Source organism: Malurus melanocephalus, unplaced genomic scaffold, assembly GCF_030028575.1.
Source record: "Malurus melanocephalus ecotype Western Australia unplaced genomic scaffold, MMel_1.1 scaffold_101, whole genome shotgun sequence".
Classification (NCBI taxonomy): Eukaryota; Metazoa; Chordata; class Aves; order Passeriformes; family Maluridae; genus Malurus; species Malurus melanocephalus.
In genome coordinates, this window is record NW_026623333.1 from 467,634 (window position 1) to 484,103 (window position 16,470).

The 16,470-nt window shown below is 37.3% G+C and overlaps 1 protein-coding gene across 1 annotated transcript in view; it reads right to left on the minus strand.

Annotated features, from left to right (window-relative positions):
* MACROD2 (mono-ADP ribosylhydrolase 2) overlaps positions 1-16,470 on the minus strand; it is an 809,981-nt gene that overhangs the window by 25,946 nt on the left and 767,565 nt on the right. Inside the window, 4 exon segments of the mRNA XM_057369011.1 lie at positions 4,622-4,717; positions 5,106-5,180; positions 5,744-5,821; positions 14,634-14,699. Coding sequence (XP_057224994.1) covers positions 4,622-4,717; positions 5,106-5,180; positions 5,744-5,821; positions 14,634-14,699 — 315 coding nt within the window.

A 16,470-nucleotide genomic window follows, 5' to 3' on the forward strand; every position in this document is an offset into this window, starting at 1 on the left:
TTAAAGTGGTGCCATATCTCTGGAGGTGCTAAAGCTTATTTCCAGAAATACCATTAGCTATGATGCCATCTGTAACAGGGCAATCCTTGGCGAGTGAGCCCCATTTTTTTCAATATGTTACAGGAAAATGTTTCTAAGATGTCAAACTCTCCCCATATTCCTTTCTCTCATTCTTTGGGTACTATTTGAGATATTTTGAAAGAGACAGGTATTTTGTTTGTATAAGGCATTCCAGCCTTTCTGAGCTAAAACCAAAGTCTGGTAGATTTGGACCTCACCATTTGGAATATGGATTCTWTTATCTCCCCAGTTTTGATAAGTTAAAAAGGCATTATCAGTATCTTAAAGCTCTTCAAGACTTGTAGCTCACAAGTAAAAAGCATGTAACATCATGTATATAAATACATGAGGATCAGCATGGCATCATAGCATCTACTTTTCACTGGGATTTCATGATTTTATATTTTTTTGGCATTCCCACCATGGAAAATCAAAATGAAAGTGGCATTTCAATATATTCCATTAAAAATATCCGGTTTCTCCTCCAGCTTCTCAGAGGATTTAATTTCTTCTCTTTATTTTCTGTGTATGGAAAAGTGTTCTAAAGCCTCTTTTACTTGGTTTAATGCTGAGTGTGATTCAATTCAGTGTTGTAATGTGAGTTAATTGAACTAAACAAAGGTCTCACTGCCAACACTTTCAACAGGAACAAAGAGATGATATTTTAAAATGCAATAAAAATTGCCAATTCTTAACAGTATTTCTATTCTGCTCACTGGAAATGAAATGAAGAAAGCAATCAAATAGAGATAATAAACCTCAAATGCTTTCATTGTTACAGTAGTCCTTATTGTTGTTTTTCTGTTTTCTTTCCTTTTGGCTTTTTGTCTTTTACCCTTACCATCAAGTCTGACAACATAAAGTGACTGTGATAGAAAGCAAAATGTTGAAGCTGAAAAACGCCTTATGTTTACTACTTTTTTATTAAAAAAGCACACAGAAAAAAAGAATTATTTTTCCTTGATGAAGAATAATTAAAACTTAAAATTAATCTTGCGCCACCTATTCTTTACATACATCCAGGCTAGAACCTGGATATACAGAGAGTAATGAAAAGAAACAGATTCCTTCAGTGGCAGGAAAATAAACACTACATTTTTCTCCTCAGGAGACTGAAATCAATATTTAGAGCAGACTACTGACAGTGTAATAACCACCTTGAGTGCCAGTGCAAAGCATCCTCAGGGATGCACATTCAGGAAAGCCCAGAAGATGCAGGTGAGCCTCACCAGGCTACTCCCACAAGGCAGGGAAATTATTTGGATATCCTTTTCTGMCACAGCTATGGTGTCAGCAGGGAGAAGTGCTTGATACAGACCAAACAGCCCCTGGACCAGCAAAACTCAGTGGGCTGGCAAATGTAATCTGCTCACAAAATCTCCCCCACTGGTTGATATTGCAGATGCAAAGCTCACTGGAGTTTTGTGARGTTCTCAAAAGAAACGCATGCAAAGCAAGGCTTCCTTTTAGGATTTCCTTCCTGGGCAAGGCACCTTTTAGGATTTCCACTCATAACCTCTCTGTGCAYCTCCCACCAGTCCCATCTACTGCTTTCCAACAACCCACATCTCTGCATAGCTTAGAGCTTTAAATATCCATTTGCAGCTTTCTGGTTCCACAGCCTTTCCAAAATTTCTGCAAAAGATCCAATGGTGCACTTTATTTTCGTTGCAAAACATCAATATCTGTCAGAATAAGATTTTAAAGATATATATTTCATATTTAGTGTCTGAATATGCTGTACAACCCCCCAAAAATGGTATCTGGTCTATTCAGTCTGGGTTCTTATCGAACACCAAACATACTGTATGTGATTCAGAATATTTATTCCTTTCCTCTTTGAACAACTGAATAAAAGAAGTTGGAGCCATTATACTAGATCTTCAGAAACCACAACACTTCAAAATATTATTTTCTTTCCAAATAAAGTAAAATTATCTATTTAAAGACTCCAAGGAAGACTTTTATCTTCTTTCTTCTCCCAAAAATGTTTCTTCTCTCTCCACTTGAAAAATTAAAGGAATTTGGTGAAGCAATAAAATTGTCAGGAATTAGTAATAAAAATGTCAAATTTGTCCAGAAAGATCTTTCACAAAAAGCCTTTCATTTCTCTATAGCCACAATGCAATTTTGGTATTTTTTTACCTTGTTTGATAACAAAGTAATTATTTTGACATTATTTATGACTGTACCAAAAWTATAAAATCCTATAAATGGCTGAGACTGAAACTATAAACATGAGAGGTCTTTTTTCAGGTTTTGAAATATTTAATTTTCCCCAAGATTATGCCATAAAAGTATCACTCCTGCTAAAGTAAAATGGACAAAATGTTGCCTAAAGAGTCAAACATTACAACCATTCATGTTACAAAGACTGTTGAGCAAAACTGGGCTTAGATAGAATAGAAATTAGGCAGACTTCAAATTTACAGTAAACAAACATTTACCAGAAGTTTGACAAGGGAAATCACACACACTGCAAATGATGGAAAACTCCCCCAGTCTGCCCCTGACCCAGCCCTAACTTCATGGTTAAGGTGAGGATGCTCCCACCCACTCCAATACATTTCTCATGTGGAGAAACATCACAGGYCAAGCTCAAACTATGTTCCAAATGGCACAAAATGACAAAATATTTCAGCCCAAACAAAGAAGAGAGAAAACAGTGAAATGACAGCAATAACGAGTTCATTTTCTAGTGATCTGACAGAAATCCTATCCCTTCAAAGAATTAAACAGCTTCTAAGGATGATTAATGAGGAAAATTATCATATTGATTATCTTGATGATGGGAGATAGAAGGAGATGGGAAGTAATATGACAGAGGTGAGAGTGAGCTCAGAGGAGAAATTGGCTGCATATTCACACCAATAAATATGGGGTTTATTTCCATGTGCTGCGAATTGTGTTGTGGAATAAATGTGCTTATGAAACCTACAATTAAACCTGCATGGCCATTACTACACAACAGGACCATTTCCAGTGTACATATAAAGGGTCTGTTAAAACTGTGTACACTCTCCTAGTCAGCAAATAGRTCAGTGACCACCACTTACTCTGTTTTTTAATGAAGGGATTTGAGAATATGCTGTAATCTTATAAGAAACATAATTTGCATTATTCTTTTGTGAACCAGAATGAGAGCAAAAGAACCTTTTACTTAGTGTTTGAAACTTTTAAATCAAGGGCTGGAAAAGGGAAAGTGGCAAGAGCAACCMTTTTCTGACATTACCTGCTTTTCCTTAACATCCTTAACTATTTTAATAGTAAGTAGAACAGATGTTGCAATATAATCTCTCTGCTGAGAACTAAATGACAGTCCCCAGCTGTAGGGGACACTAAAGTAGTAAAGARGGGAAAATGTGCAGATAAAGAAGATACATTTTGTCTAATTTACTTGTGATGATGCATAAAATAAAATGTAAATAATTTCTGTTTGGAGGAGATGAACATTTGCAATCAGAGTGAGACTGTACTGTATGACCTGGGTTTGCAACTGAGGTAGTGTGGTACCCTTTACCTGAATTTGAACGTAAGAATTATATAAATTCCACCTTCATCATCATTAACAYAGCACAAAACCCATACCATTAACACAAATGACAACAAGGAGATGTGATTAGTCTCAACTCGGATGGGCAATTAAAATTTAAAAAAACAGGAAAGGAAGTATTGTTTAGCTGTCTTTGAACAAAGAGGTTCTGTTATCCTGGCTTTGCAGGGAAGAAAATTATCAATATTGCTAATTCAGGTTTGCAATTAAGTCGGTGTCAATGTTGCTGAGAAAAGAAGATAATAATTAGAGCAACATGATTAGTATTGACCTGAATTTTCAATAAAAATCATGTCGACGTTTTCATTTAGACCTGTAAAATTAATTCCTGGGCTCTACAAATGACCATATAATTAACTTGCAGTTACTTTACAATTASAGAGTTATTTACACAATACATTATTTTTTATATAATCATGTGCATAACAAATGGTGAGATGAATGCAGGGTTCCCAGAGGCATCCAATCCTTAAAACTTCTACACTTCTTTGCAAAAGCATTCCTAAGGTTTTAAATACTTTACTACCAGAAAAAAAAATACTGCTTCAGAAGACTTCATTCTCACTCCAAATATTGGTTTCTTCATTAGAAGTACTCATTTTAGTTAATCTCTAGTTAAATCTCTATGAATGACCTCACAAATAACTATCATATCCATTTATTTTTAATACTCTGCATGCGTCTAGCAAATGTGACCAAGAGAATACTTAAATGGACATAAATTGGTTGTGTAATCAGCATTATGGAGTCCCATGCAAAAAAACAAAACRGAGAAGAGTATTTAAATGCTACTTTTGAACCTCAGTGCACTTTTTTTTCACTTATCTTCCTCTGCAAATCCAAGTACAATATATCAAAACAACATGAAAAGATAAGACAAAAAAATGGATTTTTCTTAGGGGGGAATAAAAAGCTTTCTCATGCTCTTTCCCTGTTTCCTCACAAGAGAAAAGGATAACATGAGCACAGCAGCATTCTCTGTCTCCATCTGTTTTATAACAGGCTCACCTCCTTCTTCTCCTTTTCCTTCTTCTTCCTTTTCCTCTGCACCAACAATCAAAGGTTTCTCAACTTCTGTTGTGTCTTCTTGGTTCAACAGTGGCTCTGAATAAATTTGATAAAAAGATAAAGAGTAAGGCTTTTCAGAATGGACACAAAAAGATTAACATCCACGAGAGACCTTGCTGTTAAAAACACTGGCAGAGGAAAAGCATCCTTTCCTCYGGTAGCACAAATATGAAAGCTGCCCAAGGAAATCCAAGGGGCTCTATTTCTGAGCAAACCCTATAAATTACAAATTCCCTTGAAGTGTTGAAGGCCAGGTTGGATGGGGCTTTGCACAACCTGGTCTAGTGGAAGGTGTATCTGCCCATGGCAGAGGAATTGGAACTAGATAATCATTAAGGTCCCTTCAATCCCAATGATTCCATGCTTCTGTGTTAGTGTTTTTGCTTGTTAATCTTGCTTTTTGCTTTCAAGACACATGGAGTACCTTCTATTTCCATGCAGGAGCCTTGGGAATCTGCCCCAGTTTTTATCTTCTCACTTGCAGAAATATCCTGTTGTCCTGTTAATGCAACAAACAGAAAATGTTTATCAGGATGATCCTGTGTGCAGGCAATGCTAAATTCATCAAAAGAGAACATGAACCTCTAACACACCATGGTACTTCTCAGCCAAGCACTAATTTTTTTATTTTTTTTTCTATTAGGTGAACAATTTTGGACACATTTATATATGCAAATATCACTTAACAAACTCTAAGTTTGTTAAATTTGTTGGTTAAGTTTGTGAAATAGCTGGTCAAAACTAATCCTGCAGCACTTATTTTTTTTAACTCTTTTGCAGCACAGCTTTGACACAATTCCTCTTAAGAGCTGTTGTAAGGTGCTTGCAGAAGGACCAGAAACACCCCACAAGCTTTCAGAACCACAACATAAGAGGACCATTGTAACAATGCTGTGCAGGATCAGTACAGCTAAACCTATTTAAGAGACCCCTACCAGCCAACAGAATTTCTCTAAGGTGGCAGAGGTCAGGCWGAAACCCACTGCATGTGACACTGGAAGAACTAAACTTTCCCACTGCTTCATTATCTCTGTCTCAAAAATTTTTGATGCAAAACTTTACCTTTGGCTTGGTCTTGTTCACATAYCACAGGATGCACTGAATCACTCTCTGGCATGCCTTTGGAGTCTTTCAGGGAATCTGAGGAAAAAGCAAATAAACAGATGAATCCTGAAGCAGCTTTTATGCTGGAAAAGTAGTTACTTGAGTTAGAGGTAGCCCTTAGGTGCCAGTTTCATATCTGGCATTTTGATATACTGACTGATTTTCTATCTGTTCAACAACAGTCTTATAAACTAAAGAAGTTTACTCATGGGTTTCCATTATTCAAACTGATTTCAGAATCCCTACCCTTACTGAGCAGTTTTTGCCTGCAGTACAAACCTCAAACAATAAGGATGTGTAAGTATAATCAGCAGCGTTACTAAGAATTTTATTTCTAATGAATGGAGCAGAATAAATCTAAAAGAAATAGCACAAACCACCTACTTGATAAATAAAGTGATTTTTATTTATTTAGACTAACAGTTTTCTGTGGTTGGATTTCCTGAAACTTGATAAACATGAARTCCCATAAACCCCTGTGCAAATCCYAGCCTCMYRTCRCTTGATKACAGAACTCCCAAGGTCATTGTGGCTGAGAGTGTTTTMTTTTTTGGGGCAGACCATCAAAATGAACTGCCCAAAGCCATACTCTGAACCATGAGATTTAAATAACATGGTAGAAAGTCCTATTGCAGTGCTCTCTGGGATCTTTATAAACACATGGCATTATTTGGTTGTGTGAAACAGCATTTTCTGACAACAATCACTTACTTTTTGCATGGGGATGCCAAAAAATATAATGCATAATTCCACTGCATTCAGGTTATACAGCACCATAGACATTCAATGTAGTTTTGCTCAGATTTCATAGGATAAAGAGTTGTTTTTGAGCCTTGTTAAAAACCAGTGCTGATCTAAGTGGACAGTTTGCAAACTGCAGGCCATAAAAGCAGCAACAGACAATCAGTATTTGTGTTCCCATGTAAAATGCTGCTTGATGGGAAAGGTGACAGTGCCAAAGATTTATAGCATGTGATAATAAATTACATTATGACAGTTTTTTTAGGACTTAAATCCCTTTATGGCTTATAACTTTTTTACAGTGTAGCTGAGCAAATCTCACAATATATCCAAGAATGCCCCTGTAAAACTCTGTTCCTGAAAAATAATCTCTGATGGGTAAGTGAGAAAGCTAGGTTGTTAATATCTGTTCCAAATTTAATAATCTGTAAGAAAGSTATGTGCTGAAAATGTGTGGCTTTAATTAACTGCAAATAATCCCACAAGGCAAATATTTAATTACCTGCAGTTTCTTACTTCTTTTATGGCATGACAATAAGTTTAAAAAMCCCAAGTTTGAAAGTAGAATAACTCACTGATGCACAATTTGCTAAACTTTATACTTGCTGCATGTTTTTTTTTTGCCCTACTGTGAACTTAAAATGCTACTCACTCTTCTCAGGTGGATCACTGTACCAGTTTTTCATACTAGGAAACCATATTGTACAATGAGATTCAAAGGATTACCCTTATCAGCCTGAATTGCAACAAAACTAAATTGGAATTTTATCAAATTCCAAGTTTAATCAAAATCCAGTTGAAGGATCTCCTGGTATAAATGGGAACAGCACAAAAACTCTTTAGGGAATTTTTCAACCAAAGTTAAAACATATAGAGCGAAATTCTGGCTTTGCTGAAGTTTTTGACAAAGCTTTAGGATTTGTACTATCTGTAACTCCATACCCTTAATTGATACAATATTTTTCTCTGTGTGATAGCTCCATGGYTGTAAAAGGGACTGTATTGGCAAAGCTGCAATCAGAATTCCTCTGCCTTGAGTACTGTGATGCCAGGGCCCAAACACAACCCTTCAAGCAGTCAAAAGTGATGGTAAACGTGGAATCACCTGCTCTGGGAGGAGGAAAGGCAAGCAGTTCTGCCCCATTCCTCCCTCAGAGCTCTCTTACCCCACACCTATTGCACAAAACTTCATTCTCCCACAGCAGTGTCCTTAATCTCTGTTCACAAGTGCCATCTTTTTTTTTCCAGAATGAGCAATGGCTCCAATTTCATGCAAAAATCAATCTGTGGCATCAGAGGCACAGTTCCATGCTGTGGTCAAAGATAACAAATGGATTTTAGAAATCTCGTGTTTGGCTGATGTATGTGCCCTATCGTGCTACCATTTGATGTGGACCATCAAAGAKTGAAGGGTGTTTYACTATTCCCACCTATTGGCACAGCAGGCACAYTGTCCCATGGGCTTTATTCTTAAGGAACTGTAATTTTGTGTTAATTTTTCATTTTTTGTCATAAACAGTTGTCCTATCGCTCCCAGGTTTGAGAAAGCAATTTAAATGCACTGAATTCCAAATKATCCCAGGCAATATACAACGATAATTTTTCACCAGTTGTTTTTAGCAAACTGTGTCTCTGAAAATACCAAAAAATGGACCAAGTTAGTGCCTAGCAGTAAGAGTCTGGCACTCTTATTTCAGCAGCAGGAACCTGTCTTGATTGGTGTTAACATGCAGATTCTGAGTTCCCAAATCCTTAAGGTCAAGACCATGTCAAAGGTTCCTTCTCTTCAAATGTAAATATTGTACCAAATATTCAAGACAAAAATCCAAAGACAGATTAACTTTTAGGATTAACGAGACTAAAATAGAGTAAAGGAATAAACCCAGACTTATGAAGCAAAACTGCCACGTGAAAGGGAAACTGTAAAACCAAAGGCAGTGATCAATAAAAAGGCTGATGATACAGTAGTTTCTGTGCGCAAGTTTTCAGTAGGGTGCTGGTATTCCTCAGACTCAGCTGATCCTCTGTATTCACCCAGCCCATTAGAGCCTTGTGCAACTCTGCATTAGCCCAGTATTGTAKYCCTACATGATTCCAGAGTTTAAAAKAGCTCAGGCCRTCYCTAAAGCCTTTGTTCACCTCTTATTTACCTGATCTTTTAAAATGCCATAAAGCAATGTCAGTCTGCCCCTAACACTGTTAATTGTCTGTTAAGTCATACCAAAGAATCCAGGCCAGAATACTTTTTCACAGCACAGTATTGCCTAGCTTTTTGATAACATACACACTGGGCACTATTTACTTTGAATAACTACAAATTGTGACTGTAAAGGTTAACACTTCTCCAGCCAGGACTGAAAAAAAAAAATCTGTGTTTCTGATACCACACTGGAGCACACTYCCTAACATCACACATGACATTTAATTGCATAAATCAGCCAAAGATAAGCCACGTTTATCTACTGCACATCAGGAGCTGAAGTGTTCMCTGAAGTCTGAGCATCTTTTAGATCTCTCAAAACTCCTCCTTGCTGKCTGGAGTGGCAGTGTCCATGTCAGGAGTGCTCCTCTCTGCACCCCTCCATTTTATTGAAACAAGTGTCTTGTGGGACTGCATGCTTGAATCCACCTGGGAATTAGCCCCAGTCTTTAACAACCTGTGAACAAAATATTTAGGCTTTAAATAAACTCATCAGAATACTCCCCAAGTATATTCACTGCTCCAGTATATCAACTGTATGCTGAGAATTCAGTTTCTTCAAGAAAAGCATGTAGCTTGCAGTAAACTATCAATCCTATCCTTCCTGCCAATAATCAGATATTATTTTGCTCTAATCCTGCATAAATCYTCATGCTTTTCCATGCCTTTCATTATTTCTTTTGACTGGATAAGGCAATGCTGYTCAAAGAAAATTTTGCAAAAGCTAAGGAAGAGAGGAAATGGTAAGAACTGAATGTTAAGTGGTTTTAATGATCTTTTAAAATTCACTTTCCCAGCTACTCTCTGTTTGGCTTATTCACTGAGTAGTTTCTAATGTGCAAAACACCTGGGTCCTGTACACAGCAYAGATAAATCATCATGTTTTAGGGAGCTGTAAGAAGATTAAAGAGGGAAAAAGCTGGTCATTAGGAAAGAAACAGGTTCAGTGCATTTTATTTTTCAAAGCATGATACCGTGATAAATGACTGGAATACTTCCAGAGTGAAAGAGCTCAAGCAGACATCTAAAATTACAGATAAAGGTGTGCATGGAGGCTGCCACATGATTAAGGTATTCTTTCGCCTCATAAACCGAGGAAAATGTGTTAAAATGAAGAACTATAAAATGCTGATTTATGAGAAGTTAGGGAGAGATTTTTGAGCTTTGACTTTAAAATGTWATTTTTATATTCACCAAGATTTCATTTGAACCAGCCTTTATAATAGATTAGATTTACTGGAGTCCAAGTTTAAACAGCTTGGTAAACCAGACCTTTTAAGGTGCAACSACTTGTAGAGATACTTTAGCAAGTTTTCACATAATAGACCAAGCAGTTAATCTCTGCAGGTGGGACCCACCAAACACTTCTTGAATCCTTCAAGCTGACAGAAGGGCATCTCCTCTAACCTCACCTTCTGCCCACCTGAGAAATTCCAGCTGCAGGTGGTATAAAAACCACTGGCATCCTYCTCTGTTTCATTTCCAGGAAATGAAAAAGCTGAGAAAAACCAGACTGTCTTRGTTAGAGCCTGTCCAGGAGAAAGGATTGGAGGGAGGAGATTAAAGGAGCATGATCTCACACTGGACTGATAGGAGCACAGCTGGATGGCTCCAGGTCAGCTAATATTTAAAAAATAAGGAGGATTTAGATAAACCAGCTAAGCAGATTAGTGTGCACTGCTGCAGATACCAGTGCTGGTGAAGGGTAGAGCAGAAATACCTCTTGAGTCGTTCAGGGGCTGGASCCCATCTGGATGCACAACTCAGGTCAGATTACATGTGAAGAAGTGAATAACCCACATTATAAACAGCTCGAAGTGAACATTGTGGAAGTTTTAAAGAGAATAAGTAGCTGGCTGGATGGTGGTTCTGATATCCCTGGTTAAAAAAAACCAAACCCCACAAATCAGCTTGTGACAGCCAGTTTGTTTTCAGAGGAATCTTTCCAACAGGCATTGAAACTCTCCCATTAAGAAAGGTTCTTTTTCAGTTACCTACAATTGAAATTTTTCAGGCTGAAATTTTAGGTCTAATCATAGCCCAAGGGTGGAGTAAAAACATTTYATTGGTAGCTGCTGAGTGCCCAGCACTTCTGAAAATCAGGTCATTCATTTAGATGTCTTAATTAGACATAAGTGCTGATTTTAAACACCTCTTTCTGAACATACTGGCCTTCCAATCAATCTTTTTCACCCACTTACCAATGACTAATTTATGTCGATTTGCACAGCTCCCCTGCATTTGAAATGCTCTATCAGTTTATCCCTTCTCAATCATTTATGTCTTTAGGACATCAATATTTTTTCCATAGTGAGAGCTACAGCTGGCCAAAGAGGAATTTATAACCATTACATTTTACAGGCAGGATACTTACAGGATTCTGGGTTGCCCAGAGAGAATTTTTAGGACTAACCCCTAGCCAGTCATATACCTAATTCTGTTTCTGAAAACACAAATCCTTCAGCCAAATGAAAACACAAGTCCTCCAGAGAATGCAGAAAAATAGTGACTTGCTTTCAGTGGCACTTCCACAGGAGCCCAGACTTTGGTGAACACCTGGAAATAATTAATCACTACTTTATTTTTAAAATTAATTAGTGTATGATTTAATTTAGTTGACCTTCAAATGTAAATTCAGTTCTTATTAAGTGCTAATGAATTATAATCAATGTATTGTGCAACAGAAACTTTGCAGAGCAGGGAATTATGCAATTGTGAAGGTGCTGCCTGGAGATGGCAGTTCTCCCCCCAAGAGATCACAGTTAAGCATGAAAGTTTTTTAAGGTAAAATTGCAACAAATCTTTGCAGACAGTGGAAAGAGAAACTTGGCACAGACTGGAATAAGAGGATACCTCTACAGTGTTACATCAAAAATCCTGATATTCGTGAAATATGACTGTCCTCCCTTTTTTTCTTTTTCTTTTTTTTTTCCTGTAGACAGATGAAAACTCAAAAAAAAATCAGTTTTCTCCAAGACAATGTGCAAATTGGATCTGTGTGGACTTTTTCCTGGACAGCATCTCTTCTATGGCAACAGAAGACAGAGGTTGTCATTTTAATCAGAGCCCCTCAAAACATAATTCCTGCACTGTCCCACATTCTTACCATGAAAATCCCCTTCATGTTCCCATCCTCCCCCTTTTTCTTAAAAGAAAAAAAAAAAAGATAAAGAGGACTCACAACAAAAATACTAGATCTTCATGGCAGCAGAGATGGATATGCTCTGCATTGAATATCAACACATTTTAGAGCAATAAACAACTATTTCAATGTGTTGGCTATATTCTAATCTCAGAAATACAAAGGGGAAAAAAAACAGAAAAACTACTAGTCAGCTCTAATTGRACTCAAAATACATGTTTTGGTGCATTCACAAGCAAGCTGACATTTGAAAGATTTATACTTTCCTAGCAGGAAACCTCCCATTCTGAGTGGTTTAAGCTATGCATTTTGGGTACAGGCAGCCAGACTTGTTTGCAACAAATCTTTCACAGTAATTAGGTGGAAGGACTGGGAAAACAAAATTTCTCTAAATGCTTTATGTCCTGCTCATTTAGTTGAAGATAAACTAYATAAATGAGTGTGTTCCAGAACCTGGAGGTTTTAGCTGTGTTAMCTCAGTGGGCAAACAATTTGAAAGTTGGAATTTATTCCAGAAGCAGCAGGTGTTTTCAGAAATGCCAGGATTTTGTAAAAGTACCATTTCCCAAGAAATCACATGTTTTTTGTAACACTAGAACTCATTTAAAAAACCTAAAAATCTAAAATCATAGAACCATCAAAGAATCACAGAGAGGTTTTGGTTGGAAGGGATTTTGAAAATCATTTCATTCCCATCCCCCAGCAGGGACAAATTCCACTTGACCAGGCTGCCTAAARTCCCATCCAACCTGSCCTTGAACACTTCCAGGGGTAGGGCACCCAAAACTTCTCTGAACAACCTCTGCCAATTCCTCAGCACCCTCATGGTAAAAAATGGCAAAGCTGAAAATCTTCCAATGGAAATAATGATTAAAACCATGACCTGGTACATGATGGCCTCGTTGTTCAAAATTCCAAAATTCTTTTTTCCATTAAGAAAACTAGCAAGCAAATCCAAAAACATGGTCTTCTCTTTTTCCTTTTTTTTTTTTTTTTTTTTTTTTTTTTTTTTTTTTACTTGTACAGTTTTACAAACAAAATCCATGCAGGAGAGTCTGTTTTGCTCCTTTCTCCCTACCAGATGCTTTCCATCTTATGAGGAGAGGTAGGACATCAAAGAGATAATGCACTCTCAGAGCACTACATCTTCTGTCAGCCTCTCAAGTGAAGAGGGGAAAACACTAGATATACTCTTAATGTATTATACAGAACATAAGACTTAATGCACAAAGATGATTTCTTTCCTGAGAAGAGATTATTAATATAAAGGGGTAAAAACCTGGAGGGGTTACACATTGAGAAGCACATCAGAAGACAGTCATCTTCTTAGGAACAAGCACTCAAAACAATACTGATTTGTTGGTATCCTAAATTGACTGCAGACAGAAAAGGAAAATCCAAACTCAAAGCATCAGTRTGACCCTCACATTGTGAAAAACACAAATGCCCTATCTAATGGGGTGTCTTCAATATACAGAATACATAAACAAGACAAATGTCATCAAAACAAGATAAAATAATGACAGGCAATCACCAGCCACACTGGGATTGAATCCATCACTATTTTTGCCTTGCCACAACTTTATTTTGTGATGTATCAAAAGCAACAGCCAATGCTCCAGCAAAGGTTTGTGGGTTCTTTTTTTTCTCTGCAGGATCAATCAATCAGTTAAGAGTGCACTTAAATCAGCCTGCACAAGGCTTTGAACTCATAATCAGGTAAGTATATGGGCTCTCCAGCACGTGGTTTTGGAACAAAAGGGCAGGATCTCATACCCTGTCACACTTATCTAGAAAAACGAGAAGAGAGTCAAGTGGCAATGCTGAATTAAACATTAAATCTTTTAAAATAAATTAGTGAATGGATGTTAATAATTATGTTATCTCAGTAAAATGCAGGAAAATTGTCTATTAGTCTTTCTTGAAGGTTGTACTGCAGGTCTGCATCTATTATAGATAGCATAACTCCTGTTTTGGATTACAAGTAGTGAAAATTTGTGTATCACCCAGATGTTTTCCTGAAGCACCCCCACAAAAATGCCAAAAAATGTAGATCAGCACAAGCAATTATTAGGATGATTATCACAGGAGTATCAAAAGCAATACAGCTGTGCAMTGGTTCCTATCTGCTGGTAAACCAACAACTCCACAGGAAAAATCTCAGCTTGAAACACTTAAATGAGATAATCTCTCTTGTTTCCTAAACTCTCTGTCATTTGGCCCTGTGACACTTTAAAATATTTATCACAAGCTAAATGATCTGAGTGCCCAGCACATTCTGCACAAGATAAACATTACTTTTTGCCTCTCCATTATGACTTCATCTCCTCCTGTCTCCTCCTGATGTGTTTATAGCTATTGTGTGTTCTTTATCCTGCTTCAGGAGAGCACGGAACAGAGAGCTCATATTGCTGAGATAGATGAGATGAGATATATAACTATGTTGAGATATATAACTATGTATGTGGCCTGTGAGTTGTCTCAGTGAGCCTAAGCTTTGGGCTTATTTCAGGTATGTYATTTATGGTATTTTAGTATTAACTCTGTAACAAGAAAAATCAGGAATTCACGGCATCTCTCCTACCAGTCTAACAGTTGGTGTCAAATTCTTCATTACAAAGATGTTTGTAAATGAAAATCCAAGTGTTTGCCTATTTCTGTATCATTTAACTGCAATTTTGGCAATTTCCAGACAAAGGAAAACACTGTTTCATGAGATGTCCTCTTGGAATGGGATATTTCAAAGCACAATTTCCAAACTTTACCTTTATTTTCACTCAGCTCAGTGTCTTCTGATGATAGGCTGGCTACAGCTGAAGGTTTTGTTTCATCTACAAGAACAAAGGAAATAAAAGAGAAGTTAATAGATATAGCTGGTACCTGAACTTAAAAAGTTTTAACTTTCACTGTTGCTTTTTCTTGCTAATTTTTATAGTTCTGAAATTTTTATAAGCTTCTGTTTTCAATTCTAGACTTTAATTTCTTTCAAAAAACTTGTCTCTGATAATTCTGATGATATTTTTTCTTTATATAGCCATTTAATACTTTTAATTAGATTGAAACAAGAGCCATGTTGTTTTTCTGTGTGTTTACTGTGAAGCTCMTTGATGACAGACTGGAGGCCAGACTAAACCAACCCCAAACAGTTGAAAATTTTCAGTCTCYTTCAGTCTAGTACTGTTTTTCCACCACTATAGTTTTCTTTATAATATATACTTTTCTCTATAATATCATKATATTTTTCACTATAATGAGAATATATAAATCAAATCATTTTTTCTTGTAACATTGGCTGAGGAGGTGACTAATGGGCTATGCATGGGCACAACTCTACCTTTAGGCATGTACCTAAATCACATTCCTATAGTATTTTCTGGAGCTGGGACCCCTAATGTCTGGATATTTTCTTTGATGCTCTTCACGTGAATAACAGAACCTAACTACCAATACAAGATAGCAAAAAAATGTACATCACAGGTCTGATAAGCCAGCTCTGACTGCTCATATTGCAACAAGTCAGGACAACAGTTTTGGGAAAAGCGCAGTGCATTTAGAACACCTACAGTGGCAAAGTAGTAGTTCCTTAATTTTCTTGGGAAAAAATCGTGTTTCATTCACCCTATCAGAGTGACTATCACTGACAAGCACAGTGGGCTGTACTGGATATCAGCAAATACCCAAAACCAGGGTGAACAGGAACCTCTGCAGCTCCAGGCATTATTAGCTTTTAGGTGAGCTAAGAGTCAGGCAGTACTTGGTATAGTTAAAAGCTCAAAAACTGCTTGGAAAAAGACATACCCCAGTCTAGTCAGAGATTCAAAACAGAGTCTCAATTCACACAGAATTACTCATTTTTCTCCCTGGTCCCCTTTGCCTATTTAAAATACAGCTAACCTGAAACTGAAAAACCCAGGGAAGGAAATGTGGTTGCTCTCCAGCACTAACAAAACACCACTGTGCACTCATCTTGGGGAGGATAAAGTTTGCTGAGGTCCATGGGAATTTATTTTACTCAGCAATACTGTGKGCCTCTGGCTTCACCTCCCACTGCCTACCCTGCATGASGACATAYAGGAGAGGTGAYAAAAAGCACATGAAACACAGAAGGWCTTCAAGCATSTACAGACAGCATCATATGGGAACACTCAGCTGCAGAAGAGTGGAGGGCAGGCAGAAAAGCTGCCCTTCCACCTGCACAGTGGCCAGTGCACAGGATAAAAAGTAGGACTCTCATCCAATGGATCTCTCATTACTACAATGCAGGAAGCAAATCAGGTAAGTCAGGAATCCAGGCCTTATAAATTTATCAACAGAGTTTGCTGACTGGCCACCTTCAGTTCAATTTTTCCACATTGAATTTTGATTAAAAAGAAATTCCAAAGAAAACCACTTCGTTCTCTCTGGTTTAAATATGTTTAGGGAACATTCTGCACTACAATGAGAAAAAAAAGCAAACAGCCAAATGAGAAAAGCAGTGTGGCTACATGTAATACACTTAAGAAATGAGGGGACAGATAAACATTTTGGTTGCCACTTCAGGTCTACTGGTAGCTAATTTATTCTAGCTGTCTCTTGCAAGGAACAGGGTTGTGTAGCATGAAA